The following is a 16,064-nucleotide window of genomic DNA, read 5'->3' as shown; positions in this document are numbered from 1 at the left end:
AACATAATTTTACCTCCAAGAACTGCCACTGTGTTCTCTGTTTATGTTCCACAAATTAAAATGAGATATATTTATTTAATTTTGTACATTCATTTAAAATTAAAGTTAAAAAATTATTCTGACTTAAGCATTCTCAATATTTGTTTAATATATTTAGTCTTCAAAAGGTATATAAGAGAAAAACTTTTTTGCCAGACCAACTTTAAAATAATGTTCGATTGCCCTCTCCCGACTCAGGATGAAAAATTTGGGTCGGTAGGTAGGTGGAATTTTTTTTTTTTTTACAGAGTTTTCAAATCAATGCTGAATTTTCAAAATATATTTTCCAAAATGCATAAAAAATATTAATTGTTTCCTGGAGGTTAAAAAAAGTTTGGAGTCGGGCCACTTTGAGCCAGTCGGTCGGGAGAGGGCAACCAAACAAATTTTTAAAGATGGCCCCATCAGCAGACACTCTCTACTCCCAGATGTCATGATGATTTGAACAACTATGCCAGGAAGCTTTCTTTAAAGTATATATTATCTTTTTTGATCTAGTGATTCTTTAGGAGAAAGTTTTTAAGACACCAACCTATTTTCCCTTTCTTCATTATATACCCTGTAAAGAGTGCAAGACTCTTTATTTGAACAAACTTTAAATTTTTGGCTCAAGTGATCTTTTCTGATTACATGTTGTCTGGTGTCCTTCTGTTAACTTTTCACATTTTCGACTTCTTCTCAAACACCACGAGGCCAATTTCAACCATATTTGCTGCAAAGCGTCCTTGGAAAAAAGTAATTCAAGTTTGTTCAAACGAAGGACCAAGTTCTTTTCCAGGAGGATATAATTAAGAAGAAGTGAAAACTTTATGTCATCTTTTAAAAATTTTGTTCTCAAGAACCTCTGGGCGAGAAAAGTTAAAACTTAGGTTTAAGCATCCTCAGGTAGTTTAGGTTAAATTTTGTTCAATCATACATGACAGGTGGCTAGGGTGGGGCCACATCAAAATTTTACCCAGGAATACCTAGGATAAAAATATCTTTGTAGTCTAGACCTTCTCAGGACTCACTACGCAAGTTGAAACTTAGGTGAAAGCTTCATTACAAGGTGTATCAAGATTGTTCAAACCATGGCTCCCTTGGAAAGACGGACATAGTTTTATTTCATTTTTATGCCATTTTTTTTTTTTAAATCTTGTCCCCCCTTACAGCATATCTCAAAATCTTATAGAATCAAAACTCATGGCCCACCTATATCATCGGATAGAACATACAGCAATCGTCTCGAAAAGATAAAAAAAAATTGGAGAATAAATTAATAATTATTAGTGATCTAAAAAAAAAACTTAAGTCTTATTTAGTTTAAAAATATCCATTTCTAAATTTTTTTTCTCAGTTTTTCAAAGTCGATGAATTGCATCAATAATAATTTGTAATCTAAAATAACTATATTTAGCCTTGTATAGTTTTGAAAATATCCACTCCTAAATATTTTTAACTATTTTGCGTGAGGAATCGTGCGTTTGCGTTAGCAATCGTGAAAGATCTTGTAATGTGTAGAATCGTGTGCGTGAAGGATCATTCGTGTAACAGGTTTAATCGTGCGTTAATCGTTCGTGTAACGTGATCGTTCATGTATGTTCTCAACAATAACGTTGCAGCCACTGTACATGTACATCTACAGGGAAAAAAATCTTTTTCAGATCAGTATGATCATGTTGAGTATACGTATTGGTATTGAAGCATTCCATTTTTGCCCCCCCCCCCCCCGCATTCGCGAAAGCAAGGGGACATTAAATCTCATTCGTCTGTCTGTCAGTCTGTACATCTGTCAGTCTGTCCGTTTGTCACAAAAACTTTAACCTAGGTCATAACTTTTCAATGAGAAGAGATGGGGCTTTCATATTTCAGATGTACGTTATCTGTGACAAGACCTTTCCAAATATACTATGATTTTTGACCCCGTGACCTTGAAGTTTGTCCTACTTTTCAAAAATTAATATTACTTTAAATTGGTAATAACTTTTGAATGAGAAAAGATAGGGCTTTCATATTCTCTATGTATATAACCTGTGACAAGACCTTTCCAAATATGCTATGATTTTTGACCCCGTGACCTCTACCCTGAAGTTTGACCTACTTTTCAAAAATTTTATCTTTGCTTATAACTTTTGGTTGAGAAGAGATATGGCATTCATATTTGACGTGTATTACCTATGGCAAGACCTTTCCAAACACACTATGGTTTTTAACCCACTTGACCCCGTGACCTTGAATTTTGACCTAAATTTCGAATTTTTTTTATCTTTGCTTATAACTTTTGATTGAAAATAGATAGTGCTTTCATATTTGACATGTGCATTACCAGTTAAAAGGTGTTTCTGGCTACTTAATTAACTCGCATGTGGACATAAATAAGTCGCCTGTCTACAAAATTATATTGCATGTTAACATTAAAATGTTGCATCTTTGATATATGACATCAGATACTGGCGTTAGTAAGTAAGGAGCTTTACCCATATTAAAATCAGGTTCTCTAAAATGATAAGTAACTGGCATGTCAACATCATAATCATGCATGCAGTCCTAATCATCTCGCTTGTTATCATACTTTTCTCGCATGACATAATTTTTTTTGCATCTAGGGGGCAGACATATGCCACTATAGTATCACTGCTCTTTCCAATATAGAATATGATGCACCTTTTCAGAGAAATGATGCGTCGTTTTATGACAATTTCAATATTTGCATATGTGTGAATGTTTCCCTGAAGAGTTCATATGACTGAAAAAAAACAGGAAGAAATTACTCATATATAAAATTAATTTGCAACTAGTCTCATTTCATGTAAATTTTGCACATGGAGTAAAATTACTCATGTGCAAATCTTGCTTTTCCTCCTTCATATGTGCCAAAATACACACAGGAGAAAAATTTGCATACATGTTAAATTTGCACATCGTGTGTAAAAGGGCGCCGGGGCTACATACTAGAATACTCTAGTGTAAAATAGAAATGAATTTAGGACCAGTAATTATCCATAACAAAATTTAGCAAGAGGCCCTTAGGTCACAAATAAGCCTGAGCCACTATGACCCTTCTGTTCTTTTTCAGCAGATTTTCCCTTAAATTACGTATTCCTATGTAAAATTCAGACCACACATTGTGGCCATTACACCCAGGTATCATGATTTGAATAAACGAATCTACACTGCCTGAGAATATGACTAATATATATAAGGCTGTTCTTGTACAACTTGGATCGCCTATACTGGTCTCATCCCACCCTTGGGGTCATGATTTGAACATTTGAATTTAACGCTACATATTATATAATAACGCTGCAATTCATTTCCGGGAATTTGCATTGCATTTCCGAAATTTTTATTTTCATTTCCGACATTTATTATTTATTTATTTTTTTTTTCACATGTCCGGAATTTTTTTAGGGCACCTGACTACCTATTTGACAATTTAAGGTATTTCCAACCTCATGAATTTATGGGTTCAAAATAGAAAAACTGCATTTATTTTCACTGAATATAGTTTAAATTGATTAATAATCACCAAAAATGTATAGGTTGCCATATTTTTAAGACATAAGACATTCATAAACAAGAAGTATGTCAGCATAAAAAATCGTATATTTTAATAAACAGTATTATAAAAATTATGTAAAAACTGGTTCAAATACATAATTCCGATGCTGAAAGTTCCAAAAATAACTGCTACTTTATAAATATGTTTGAATTGTGAATATCAGGGAAACCAATTTATATTAGAAGTACAATTTAGAAAATGCCTGAATGAAGATACGTCAGCAGGAATTACCGCCCTTAGCAACATTTTTAAAGAATGAAATAATTGATTGAATAAGGAAAATATTCAATTTTTTAACTCTTTAACTTTACAATATTTTTCATTACACCCATTGCAAAACATTCTTTCGAAAGATATTTTTCTAATGGGTATGAATTTAAATAATAACAGTTTTTGCTAAAACCTATGACATCACAGGGGGGTGGAATTTCCTTAATGGTAACCAAGTAGACGGAAATAAAATTTTAACAGAATATAAATATTGCACTTATTCCAAATCACATTTTTCGAAGAAAAATATACACTGTATTTAAAAAAAATGTATACACTGTATTTTAAATGCAGTACTTAGTCCAGTTAAAAAGTTTTTCATGAGTTAAATGACTGTGCAATTTTTGTTCATCAAATTTTATATCCACTGATTTATATGTCGGTGACTTTATGATTTATTCTTTCAATTTTTTTTAAATAAGGAAATTCTTCAATTCTGTTTTCATTGCCTTTAAGATAAATGCAGGAGATGAAACTTTAAAATGTCGGCAAACTACAAAATGTCGGTAATGAAAAGTTGAATATTTATAAAAATTCCGGAAACGAAATGCAGCCTATATATATATATAAATATGATTACCATGGCTTCGCTGTTCTAAAGAAGAAACTTTTCCTAAATACCGGTATTCCTAGTGAAAACTTTGATAGCCCATTGTGGCCCTCTCCTATACCTGGGGATTTTGATTTGAACAAATTTGAATCCACACTACCTGAGGATGCTTCCACATAAAAATGACTAATCATGGCTTTGCTGTTCTTGAGAAGGAGATTCTTAAAGATTTTTTCCTATGATTTCTTATGTAAAACTTTGATCATACATAGTGGCCCCACTCTACCTCCGAGGGTCATGAATTGGAAAAACTTGAATTTAACTTATGCCAGGAAGCTTACGTATAAGTTTCATCTTTTCTGACTCAGTGGTTCTTGAGAACTTTTTTTTAAATGACCCAACCCGATTTAGAATTAATTCTTAATCATCCCCCCTTGGAAAAGGATGCTGACCCCCATTTTTTTCGTTTGGTTGAAGTTTGGCCTTCTGGTTCTGGAGATGGAAAAAGGTGAAGATAACGAACAGTCTTCGACCTCAGAAAATCTATCAATAATTATACAAATCTGTGAAGAGAGCATAAAAACATGGACCCCTGAAAATTCCATAGGTGGAATCAGGTGCCTAGGAGGAGCAAGCATCCCCTGTTGACCGGTCACGCCCGCCGTGAGCCCTATGTATTGATCAGGTAGACGGAACATTCCGTAGTCAATTTCGGCATAAAACAAAGGCCTAACAATTGATATGAAACAAGTCAGCCAAAATGCGACCCAATGATGAGCTATATTTGCTAACAAGGTCATTATGACGATAAAGGACTTTACGAAATGCCGACTTTTAAAGGAGGTTGTTGAAATCCCTTTACATGTAACTTCAACTTATGTGTCAGTAGCCTGCCTCGGTTAAAAAGGTGATCGTACTAGGAGCATGCTTTTGAGTATCGAATAATTTGGGAGATGTAAATACCGTATACAGATGATAGCAGGATATTATTTCATAAATAAGGAAAGTTGCCGATGGAAAAGTTGAATTCATCTTGTTTGTCATACGAAAATGAGAAAAGCTTCTGACAACAACGACAGCTTACGGACAAATTTGGATCAGAAAAGCATACCTGAACCTTCAGCTTAGGTGAATTAACAAATATCACAAAATTACAGAGAAAATTAAAGGTGACCTAAACACAGTCAAAATTTGAGACTGAATATATTACAATTGTGTATTTATCAGATGTGTTCAAAAACCAATCAGAGTCTATTGCAGAAACCACCCGGAAAACGACGGTTTTCCATGTTCATTGCTGATGATATTTCCGCTTCCAATGTATCCGCTATAAGGGTACACACGGACAAACACTACATCTCCTTTGTTGACATGCGCGACAACGTTTCCACTCACAGATCCATCATCATTATTCATAGCGCGAAGGTGAGTTGATCCATACTCAACATTGTTGATCATGAGCTGCGTGGAATGCTGAGCTTCATATAATCGTATAACCCAAATAAAAACATAAACTCCATCTTTTGGGGCAGTAAAAATGCCGTCAACTCCATTGTAACCATGTCCAATATTTGTGACCACATTATCAAAGACAAGGATATGGTGTCCACTTGGGACTTTTTCCGTAACTGACATCCTGGCATAAAAAGCAACAAAATCCTGCGATGGGGGAGGTGAGCTTGAGGGCGGTGAGAGAAGGCGTTCTGAAAGCAACATGACATAGATGTTTGAAGAATAACATTAGATTATACATGTTGTCTGAAGTTCTAATTTAAATTACCTGTGTAGCTTTAAATTTATACAACTAGGAACTACTGTAAGGAAAGACAGTTATAATAACCAAATTTTACAGTTTTGACTAAGATGATATCAGTTTTAAAGTAATATTGTCTGTAATTTTGCTTTATGACAGTATGTGAAGTTTAAATAAAGCATGGTTTATGTACACATGTGATAAAAAATTCTCTATAAAAAAAAATTTCATTAATTTTGAGATCTACTCCGAGATATATCAAACGAAAGACAAACATGATAAAAAATTCATTGGTATTTTAATCATCGCAAGACCTCAAATAAACGAACCTTGCTAAACGGCTATTCTTTTATGTGAATTCTATTTGAAATTCTATTCATGTAGAATCAGAATATTTTTATAATAAATTAATTTTGTAGATGACCAATCACAAGATATGAAAATTTACGAGTTCCATTTTTATTGAGGAATAATTTGTCTATGATGTTGACGTTTGAAAAAAAATCATATTTTAAATTTTCCAAAAGTTTTGAAGTTTATTTAGAATCCACATTTGATTTACACGACGTCTTGAGTATATTGTGGCACAGTACTAGCACGTTTGAAGTTTCTCCTTCGCTGCTGTTAATATTTTGGTGAAGAGTAAGGATAAAGGTTTGGTTGATCATAAGCTGTATACTAGACCCTGCAATATGTCTTTCTTTGTTGGGAATTTTACTAAGTTTTAGAATCCAGTATAGGTACGGTAAATCAACCTCACTTCCATTGACTGGGATTTAAAAGTACATTGTATTTAAAACTGAAAGCTGATGTTAAAAATGTCATTTTTTAAATTGAAAGGGGACTTTGAGTAAAGGTTGAATTTTATACCAGATATGAAATGAAAATTATAATAATGAGCCTTACAAACAAAGATTACATGTATATTTTTACAAGATTTGTCAGCTGGAATCAAAACAAATTTTTCAAGTACCGGTAATTTTTCTACTTTTTTTTTTTTTTTTTTTTTTTTTATCAATTCCGATCTACAGAAAATGGAAGGATAGATAATTCACATTTTGCATTTTAGTTTTCTGATGCGATTTATAAGATATATCTAAAATGATTCATCTATATTCTGTAGAACAGAGTTAGAGCCCCACACCCTCTCCCTTCTTATAGTGTACCCGACTAAAAAGTTAAAACGTATGAATACAAAAATCAAAACATGGCAGCTGTTTTAAACCCGTGCAGATAGATTTGAAAAAAAATTAGGTACATGTAACACAGTATTTGTTCGATCTAAGAGTATGAACAACGCAAAGGTAATATTTACTGGTTATGAAATTCCTTTTTGACCCACTCATTTGACGATTTTGATTGTTTCCTTTCATCATCGTTGATGTAGAATCGTTCACAGAGTTCTTGTCGTCTTTTTTCTTCCTTTCACAATTTTGAATCACTGACAACAGTTCTTTGATATGTTCCTCCTGTCTTCTATTGTCATTCTCAAGTTTACTGATACGGATGTTTTGACGTTCAACGGTTTCGTGAAGAATGGTCAAAGATTTTTGCATTAGGGTTATTTGAGATTGCATGCTTGAGTCTTCTTTGGCGTTTGAAGCGCAACAGAAAGAAAACGCAAATAACAGAATACAAAAGACAACTTCATGTACATGTTGAATCTTTACCGGCGCCATTTTTCTGCGATTGAACTTAGACATAAAGACACCTTATCTTATCGTGTATCAGAATTCTAAGGAGATGAAGTATATAGAAATAATCACGTTGCCCTTATAAAGGGTCTCAGCTGACCAAAAGCTGAACTAAGAGTTAATCTGAAAAAAAAATACATGATATAAATATTACATAAAGTAGAGTCTTTTTTGCTTTGGAGAAAAAAAATCAGTATTTTTATTGTGAAAATAATGAAAAGGCTTGAATATGAACACAGTATTTGCTTGCTGGATTTATGAAAAGAAATGCCCTTATATTGCTATAAAATCCCTTTTCCAGGGATCACGACTTCAGTATATCGTGTAAGCTGTGCATAGAATGTTCGCAATTAAATCGAAATTTCTATGTTCATACGTACAAGAAGATTTTGAAAAGAATGTCTGTGAAAAATTTGTAACGATTCTCACAAAATCATTTTAAGATTAAGATCAAAGTCTACAGTCCTTAAAAAGGAAAGATGCACTGTTGACAGAAAAAGGAACAACAGTACAATTTCAAAATGAATAGTGAATTAGTTTTCCATACAGGCTGCATCAAAGGAGAAACATGAGTAAAAAGTGAATGATGAAGGTGGTTTCTAGCTAAACACAAAAGAAATAAAACAATAAAACTCTGTGTCTTCTTGTATATAGTAATATCACGAATGCAAAAGAAAAAAAAAACTCAAATAGAAGGATTGTTCAGTGAAATACAATTTGAAGGATTTTGAACTCAAAAGCGAACCTTTACTTTACAGGTCAATTGAAACACAAAGCGACACCTGGGCAGATAAAGCAAATGGAGGAAAAAGTATTCGAAAGCCAAGTTAGAGCAAATCCAGTCAAACATTTCTCAATTAAAGAGAAATTTACGATATCAATTATATTTGATTATTGCAATAATGTCGGTACATGTAAAGACTGCCTGTATTTTGACTCATTCTCCGATGGAAGACAGGGTGGAAAATGAACAGGAAATATTGTAATTACAGGCAGAAGCATATGTCACCCCGAGGTGCCACCGTAAAAAATGCAATATTGAAGTTGAAAGCAGAGTAAGTGTCTTCTATTTCAAACTTGAATATATTTAAGATTTTCAATCTTTAAATAAAATTGACAAAACAAACAGAGGAAAATGGCAATAATTAATAAATCTAAATAACACGCTTTTTTTTATATAGCAATTACTACTATGGTGTCCGGATAGGGCCATTTGCAAAAGCTCAACAGCGCGTTCAAAAAAAAACACGATGTCGCGCTAACACACAACATGCTGTCACGCTAACACAAGTTCGCACAACACGCCGTCGCGCTAACACACAACGCGCTGTCACGCTAACACAAGTTTGCACAACACGCCGTCGCGATTACACACAACACGCTGTCACGCTAACACACAACACGCCGTTGCGCTAATGCAACTTTACACAACACGCTGTCGCGCTGTCACACAACTCGCTAACACAACTTTGTGATAGCGCGAATGCGAGTTGTGTGTTAGCGCGACGGAGTGTTGCTTGAAAGCGTGTTAGCGCGACGGCGTGTTGTGTGAACTTGTGTTAGCGTGACATCGTGTTGTGTGTAATCGCGACGGCGTGTTGTGCGAACTTGTGTTAACGTGACAGCGCGTTGTGTGTTAGCGCGATGGCGTGTTGTGCGAACTTTTGTTAGCGTGACAGCGTGTTGTGTGTTAGCGCGACATCGTGTTTTTTTTGAACGCGCTGTTGAGCTTTCGCAAATGGCCCTATCCGGACACCATAGAAAACAAAGAAATTTACAATATTTAATCTTTTCATGTTCTTACTTTGATCGTGTTGATTGTTATTAACCTCGGGTTTCCCAATGATTTTCAATGGATTGCTATACAGTATTTATATCCCCCGAAATGGGGATGTCCGTCCGTCCATTACTCTGGGAGTACCCATCTCTTAACTGCAACTCCTCCTATACCACTAAATAAAGTATAAAGAGACTGAATCTGTATTACATAGTGCCACTGTACATCACATTTTAATTGGACACATATTTGGGCATTCCAATATTAATAGCATACCATGGACTTTGCCATTGTACTCATATGGGAGCGGAGTTATTACGGGGTCAGAGGTCATAGCGTGACCGAATCACACGGCGAGATGATAACTGCCTACATATTTTTGTCACAGTGGAACTGGTTTTGGAACTTCCAAGCTTGATAACGATGACAAAGATAAAGCATATGGATATTTTTGCTGTCGAGATTAGATGGACAGTGCAAACCTATGGTGTGCGGATAGGGCCATTTGCAAAAGCTCAACAGCGTGTTCAGAAAAAAGCGCCGTCGCGCTAACACACAACACGCTGTCACGCTAACACAAGTTCGCACAACACGCTGTCGCGCTAACACACAACGCGCTGTCACGCTAACACAAGTTCGCACAACACGCCGTCGCGATTACATACAACACACTGTCACGCTAACACAAGTTCGCACAACACGCCGTCGCGATTACACACAACACGCTGTCACGCTAACACAAGTTCGCACAACACGCCGTCGTGCTAACACGCTTTCAAGCAACACGCCGTCGCGCTAACACACAACTCGCATTCGCGCTATCACAAAGTTGTGTTAGCGAGCTGTGTGACAGCGCGACAGCGTGTTGTGTAAAGTTGCGTTAGCGCGACGGCGTGTTGTGTGATAGCGTGACAGCGTGTTGTGTGTTAGCGCGACGGCGTGTTGTGCGAACTTGTGTTAGCGTGACAGCGTGTTGTGTGTCAGCGCGACGGCGTGTTTTTCTGAACGCGCTGTTGAGCTTTTGCAAATGGCCCTATCCGGACACCATAGTTTTCAACAAATCATTTCATAAATCACTAACATTTAATATGAAGAATTTAGATACACCGTGACGGAAAAAATTTAAAACTGACAAAAGTAGAATTTTTGTTGACACATGCAAATTTTGTTCAATTCTTGAAGATATTAGGTTTCAGAAAATTATACGTTTCAGAACCTAAAAATCTACTTTTTTGGAGAAAAATAAAAGTAAATATAATTTTTGTTTGCCCCAACACAAAAATATTGCTTCACTTCTTCCTCTTTATTGTACGCATGCGCAGAAAAGTTGAAGGATTTACCATGGTGTCAATTCCATAGATATAAATATCGGATGACCGAGGATTTTGATACAATCTTCAATAAAGATGATCAGAACTTATTCCTCACTACTTCTGCTTGCTCCAAATTCAATGTTGTTTACAAGTTTCACGCTAAAAATAAAAGTGCGTGACCTTGACATTGTTGATATTCACGATAACAACTAAGGGGTAGATAAAACCTTTGTTTTTCCGGCACTTACGTTTTGCACTTCTTTTCTTGCTTTACAGTGCAGCTGAGTTGACAACACTTCGCTTTATTCATATTTCACATAAAGTCTTTTGTTTTATGATACAATTATCTTAAAAGAAACACATGATTTTGACTCATTTTGTAAATTTAAAATTAAAAACGACCATGAAATATAACAAAATAAAAGACGTGTACAGAATATAGGCGTAGAATCATATTTTGGCCAGAATTAAGTGTGTCCACAACTGCAACGGGCTTGAGGTTGTGTTTTGCACTTTTAAGTATACTGAAACGCAAAAGAAACGCAACAAGTAGTAATCTACAAAATATTTTTATCTTATGATTTTCAAAAATGAATACAGTAAGGTAAAACTCGATTTAAAAACATCAGAGATTTGATAAACATTTTAAATGAATATCTTTTTACTTTAGAAAGCAACACATGGCTGTTAGAACACCCCACCCCGGCCATTCAACTACAGCGTGTAAGACTGCCATGCACAAAAATTGCAGCTTGATTTCTACGATGCAATAGTTTTATCAATCTCGAGATCTGAATCAGCAGACCCCATATATTCCTACATGTATGTAAAATTAGGATAAGATATTGCGACCCGACCCTACCTCAGCCCCACTCTATCTCCAGGTGTCATGATTTTAACAAATTTGAATCTGAGGTTGCTTCCATGTAAAAATGACTAATCATGGCTTTGCTGTTCCCTAGAAAAAAGACTCCTCCTGTGTATTCATCACCAATCATGGCCATATGGAGACGCCACTACTTGCCGGTGGAGAGCTGCACTCAGGGTCATTGAGCAGTGAGGGATTTTTTTTCGTGCCAGCACCTACTGCGACACGGGACCTTGATTTGTACGGTCTTATCCGAAGGACCAATCTCCACGTCCCGCAATGGGATTCGAATCCGCGACGTAAGGATCAACTCCTTACACCGCGACTCTAGAGCAAAGGCTGTGCCAGCGGGCGACGGTCATGAGTCTACACAATACTATCTGAGTTCATGATTTGAGGAAACCCGAATCTACAATACCTGAGGAAGCTTCCATACAAATATAACTTATCCTGGCTGTGCTGTTCTTGAGAAGAAGAATTTTTAAGATTTTTCCTATGTATTCCTATTTAAAACTTCTATCGCCCATAGTTGCCCCACCAAAGATTTAAACAAAACTGAATCTGCAATACCTGAGGATGCTTCCATACAAATATGACTAATAATGAGTTTACTGTTCTTGAGAAGATGAATTTTGAAGATTTTACCTTTTTATTACTATGTAAAACTAAAACTTTAATTGCCCATATTGGTCACAGCAAACCCCTGGGTTTCATGATATGAACAAAATTGAATATACTACCTGGGGATTCTTCAATACAAATACTAGTATGTCTAATCCAGACTTTCTGCTCGTGATAAGAAGAATTTTCAAGATATTTCCTACGTAAAAATTTGATCGCCTATAGTGGCCCCATCCTACCCCAGGGAGTTATTATTTGCACAAAACTGAATCTACACTACCTGAGGATGCTTCCATACAAATGTGACTAATCTTGACTTTGCTGTTCTTTGGCTCAGATGAGCTAAAAAATGAACACATATATGAAAGAAAGAAATGTTTCTTTGAAGACTTCAAGGTTTGTACTATTGCGAAAGAATCATGCCGGTTATCATATGATGACATCAACTGCCAGTCTGCGACATAGGCTTGATGTGATTGATTGTTCCAGAAATAACATTTTGAAGGGACACAGAGAATACTTCAAGTTCCAATTCATGTTTATAAATTAAAATTTTGCAATATTCAGATTGACAATAATTTAGTTCAAAAGGTATATAATTTTCAGCAACTAAAAGGTATATACTTTTCAGCAACTAAAAAGTTTCTGATCCGCCACTCTCCTCACAAAAGGAGGAGGGAAGCGGGTGCGGAAGCAGATCAGAAACCCAGGGCTAGCAAAGATGACTAGAAATCATGGATTCGGAATTTTAACGATTACAATGTATGACTATTATGCATGTTTAACCCATTTTATTTCTTTGGTGATCATAAATTAACATGCAGTTATTTTTATAGCATTATTCATTATAGCAATGTTAAATGGCTACGTGATGTCCCGACGTAAACAATTAATTTTTATGCCCCGGTAATCGAAGATTCGGGGGCATATAGTTTTTGCCCTGTCCGTCCGTCCGTCTGTCTGTCTGTTTGTCCGCAAAAACTTTTAACCTTGCCCATAATTTTGATTGGTTGGAGATATGGCTTTCATATGTCACATGTGTATTTCTTGTGACAAGACCTTTCATCGTGTACCACCATATTTGACATTCTGACATTGACCTTGGAGTTTGACCTTATTTTGCAAAAATTTTACCCAACTTTAACCTTGGCCATATCTTTTGACCAGTTGGTACTAGGGCTTTCATACTTCACAGTGTAATTTTTGTGACAACACCTTTCTTTGCATACCAACAACTTTGACACTTTGACCTTGACCTCGGAGTTTGACCTACTTTTGAAAAACTTTAAGCTTGGCCATTACTTTTGAACAGTTGGTGCTTGGGCTTTTATACTTCACAGGTGTAATCCTTGTGACAAAACCTAGCTTGAATAAAAGCAACTTTGACCCAATGACGTTGACCTTGGAGTTTAACCTATTTTTAAGAAAAACTTGAAGCTTGGCCATTACTTTAAACAGTTGGTGCTAGGGCTTTCATACTTCACATATGTAATCCTTGTGACAAGACTTTACTTTGGTTACTAACAGCTTTGACCCTTTGACCTGGACCTTAGAGTAAGACCTACTTTTGAAAATCTTTAACCTTAGCCATAACTTTTGAACTGTTGGTGCTAGGGATTTCATATTTCACATATGTACTTTTGTGAGAAAGCCTTTCCTTAGGTACTATTAATTTTGACCATTTGACACTGACCTTGATGTTTGACTTACTTTTGAAAAACTTCAATATTATTTTCCATATCTTTTCAAAGGTTGCTGCTAGGGCTTTTATATTTTACAGGTCTATTCCTCGAGACAAGACCTTATTTTGGGTACCAACATATTTGATTTGCATTTGAAAAAGTTTAGCCCTTGCTATAAGTTGCCATACGGGGGCATCAGTTTTTCACAAACACATCTTGCTTTTTTAACAATCTAGAGGCTGTTGATGCGCCTCCAGAAATCTGGCATAATTTATATGACCAACAAAAGGAATATAAGTGACTCATATGAAGAGACAGATATGCATATATTCTTTTATTGGAATGAATTAAAGGTACACGTCAACAAGGAAACACCAAAGAATTATTTTCGAAAAAGAAAGACCGAATAATGATTTGCATTTTTGTTAGCTAAAGTATGATGCAAAATCAACGTTTACTGGGTCTATCCGCAAATACTTTGCTCAATACTTTCCACGTGTGATTCCTTTCGAGAGAAATCACGAACTCTAAATTTTTACACCCCTTCCCCGAAAAATACATTTTGAAATATTAAAGTTAATAAAAAGCAAAATATCGTGATCACAATTACAATCTAGTGCAGTAACCACCCGGAAAATGTTGGCATGCCATGCACATTACTAAGAACGTTGCCATCGCCAGCGTACGTGGAATGGATGCGCACAAATACAACATCACCTCTCGCGACATGCGCAATAGCAGTACCGCTCACTGATCCGTCGTCGCCATTTTTAGCGCGCAAAAATGTAGCACCCAAGATATCGTTGTTAATCATTAACTCTGTTGAGTGTTCAGCCTCATGCACTCTAATAACCCAGATAAATGCATAAATTCCCTCTTGTGGTGCAGTAAAGACTCCGGTGACGCCACTATATCCGTTGCCAACATTAGTGCGTACATTATCGAAGATGAGGGTATGGTGAGCGCCCGGACTAACTTCAGATGAAGACATTTGGGCATAAAATGCGATGACACCTTCTTCATACGGAGGCATTTTACTGTTCATGGGATTCATCAGCAAACGTCCTGTGTAAAAAAAAGAAGTTTTTTAAACGTGTGTGTGTGGGTGTGTGTGTGTGTGTGAGGGTGTGTGTGTGTGTGAGGGTGTGTGTGTGTGTGTGTGTGTGTGAGAGAGAGAGAGAGAGAGAGAGAGAGAGAGAGAGATTGTTTTACAGATAATATCTGCATTTTCATTTGTAAAGCGATATAAACAAAACTTACCTGATCTCACTAATCTTCTCTTAGGGATATCTTCTCCATTTGATTTAGTTGTGATGTTAACAGGATCTGAAGACGCAGAAAAGTGGTTGATAAGTCTAGATTCTGTTTTCTCCAGTCGGATTTTCATCTCCTCACAGACTTTATCTCGCCTATGTTGGGCAGCCTCTAGCTCTGTTATACGTCTTTCTTGGAGAGTATTTCGTTCTTTGAGGTCATCAATAAGGCCACTTTGGTGATGAACCTTATTCTCTAGCGCAAAAACAGTCTTCCTTAATGAAGTCAATTCTTCCAAAAGCAGATTCATTTTACTCTCTTCAAAAGCTGTCTCGGCGTTGCATGTGAAAATACATGTAGTTGACAAGAACAAGAGGATCACGAAGAAACTTTCAGAGAACGCCATTTTCAAAGCAGGAAATCTGACGTTCTTATTTCTTATCAGAAAGTGACCTTTGGCCGTTATCTATTATACCTATCGCGATTTGTGATTCAATACAGTTTTGGAATATAATCATTGTTGCTAATTGACAACTAGCTTGAAATGTATTTTTTGATAATTTATTAAAAGCATGACGATTTTTCCCTCGAAATATATGACATGTTGGTCCACCCCTATATATATACTGAAGGATCATATATCGGCAATAAATATTGGGAATTTATATTTACACCTTGTTAAGCTATTCCGTACAAAAAATA

General features: G+C 35.9%; 2 protein-coding genes across 2 annotated transcripts; both read right to left on the bottom strand.

Moving 5' to 3' along the window:
* Nucleotides 1-5,486: 5,486 nt before the first annotated feature.
* LOC133196274 (complement C1q-like protein 4) lies at nucleotides 5,487-7,532 on the bottom strand. Its single transcript, XM_061332194.1, has 2 exons — nucleotides 7,469-7,532; nucleotides 5,487-6,103 (listed from the first exon to the last, which is right to left on the bottom strand). Exons 1-2 carry the CDS (start codon nucleotides 7,527-7,529, stop codon nucleotides 5,652-5,654), a joined length of 513 nt encoding a protein of 170 aa, XP_061188178.1. The 5' UTR covers nucleotides 7,530-7,532; the 3' UTR covers nucleotides 5,487-5,651.
* Nucleotides 7,533-14,721: 7,189 nt separating this feature from the next.
* On the bottom strand, nucleotides 14,722-15,672 carry LOC133196155 (heavy metal-binding protein HIP-like). The gene is made up of 2 exons (XM_061332085.1): nucleotides 15,369-15,672; nucleotides 14,722-15,173 (listed from the first exon to the last, which is right to left on the bottom strand). Exons 1-2 carry the CDS (start codon nucleotides 15,670-15,672, stop codon nucleotides 14,722-14,724), a joined length of 756 nt encoding a protein of 251 aa, XP_061188069.1.
* Between the last annotated feature and the right edge of the window lie 392 nt (nucleotides 15,673-16,064).

The sequence above is a fragment of the Saccostrea echinata genome, unplaced genomic scaffold, assembly GCF_033153115.1.
Source record: "Saccostrea echinata isolate AGI-Se365-2 ecotype Australia unplaced genomic scaffold, CSIRO_AGI_Sech_v1 ptg000030l, whole genome shotgun sequence".
NCBI classification, from domain to species: Eukaryota; Metazoa; Mollusca; class Bivalvia; order Ostreida; family Ostreidae; genus Saccostrea; species Saccostrea echinata.
This window is presented reverse-complemented; position numbering and strand designations above follow the sequence as displayed.

Coding starts and splice junctions, on each gene's coding strand:
- LOC133196155 (XM_061332085.1), bottom strand. CDS start 15,672: ATGAATCTGCTTTTGGAAGAATTGACTTCATTAAGGAAGACTGTTTTT. Junction 15,174..15,368: donor GAGAAGATTAGTGAGATCAG/GTAAGTTTTGTT, acceptor TTTTTTACACAG/GACGTTTGCTGATGAATCCC.
- LOC133196274 (XM_061332194.1), bottom strand. CDS start 7,529: ATGATGAAAGGAAACAATCAAAATCGTCAAATGAGTGGGTCAAAAAGG. Junction 6,104..7,468: donor AAAAAGGAATTTCATAACCA/GTAAATATTACC, acceptor TGTTGCTTTCAG/AACGCCTTCTCTCACCGCCC.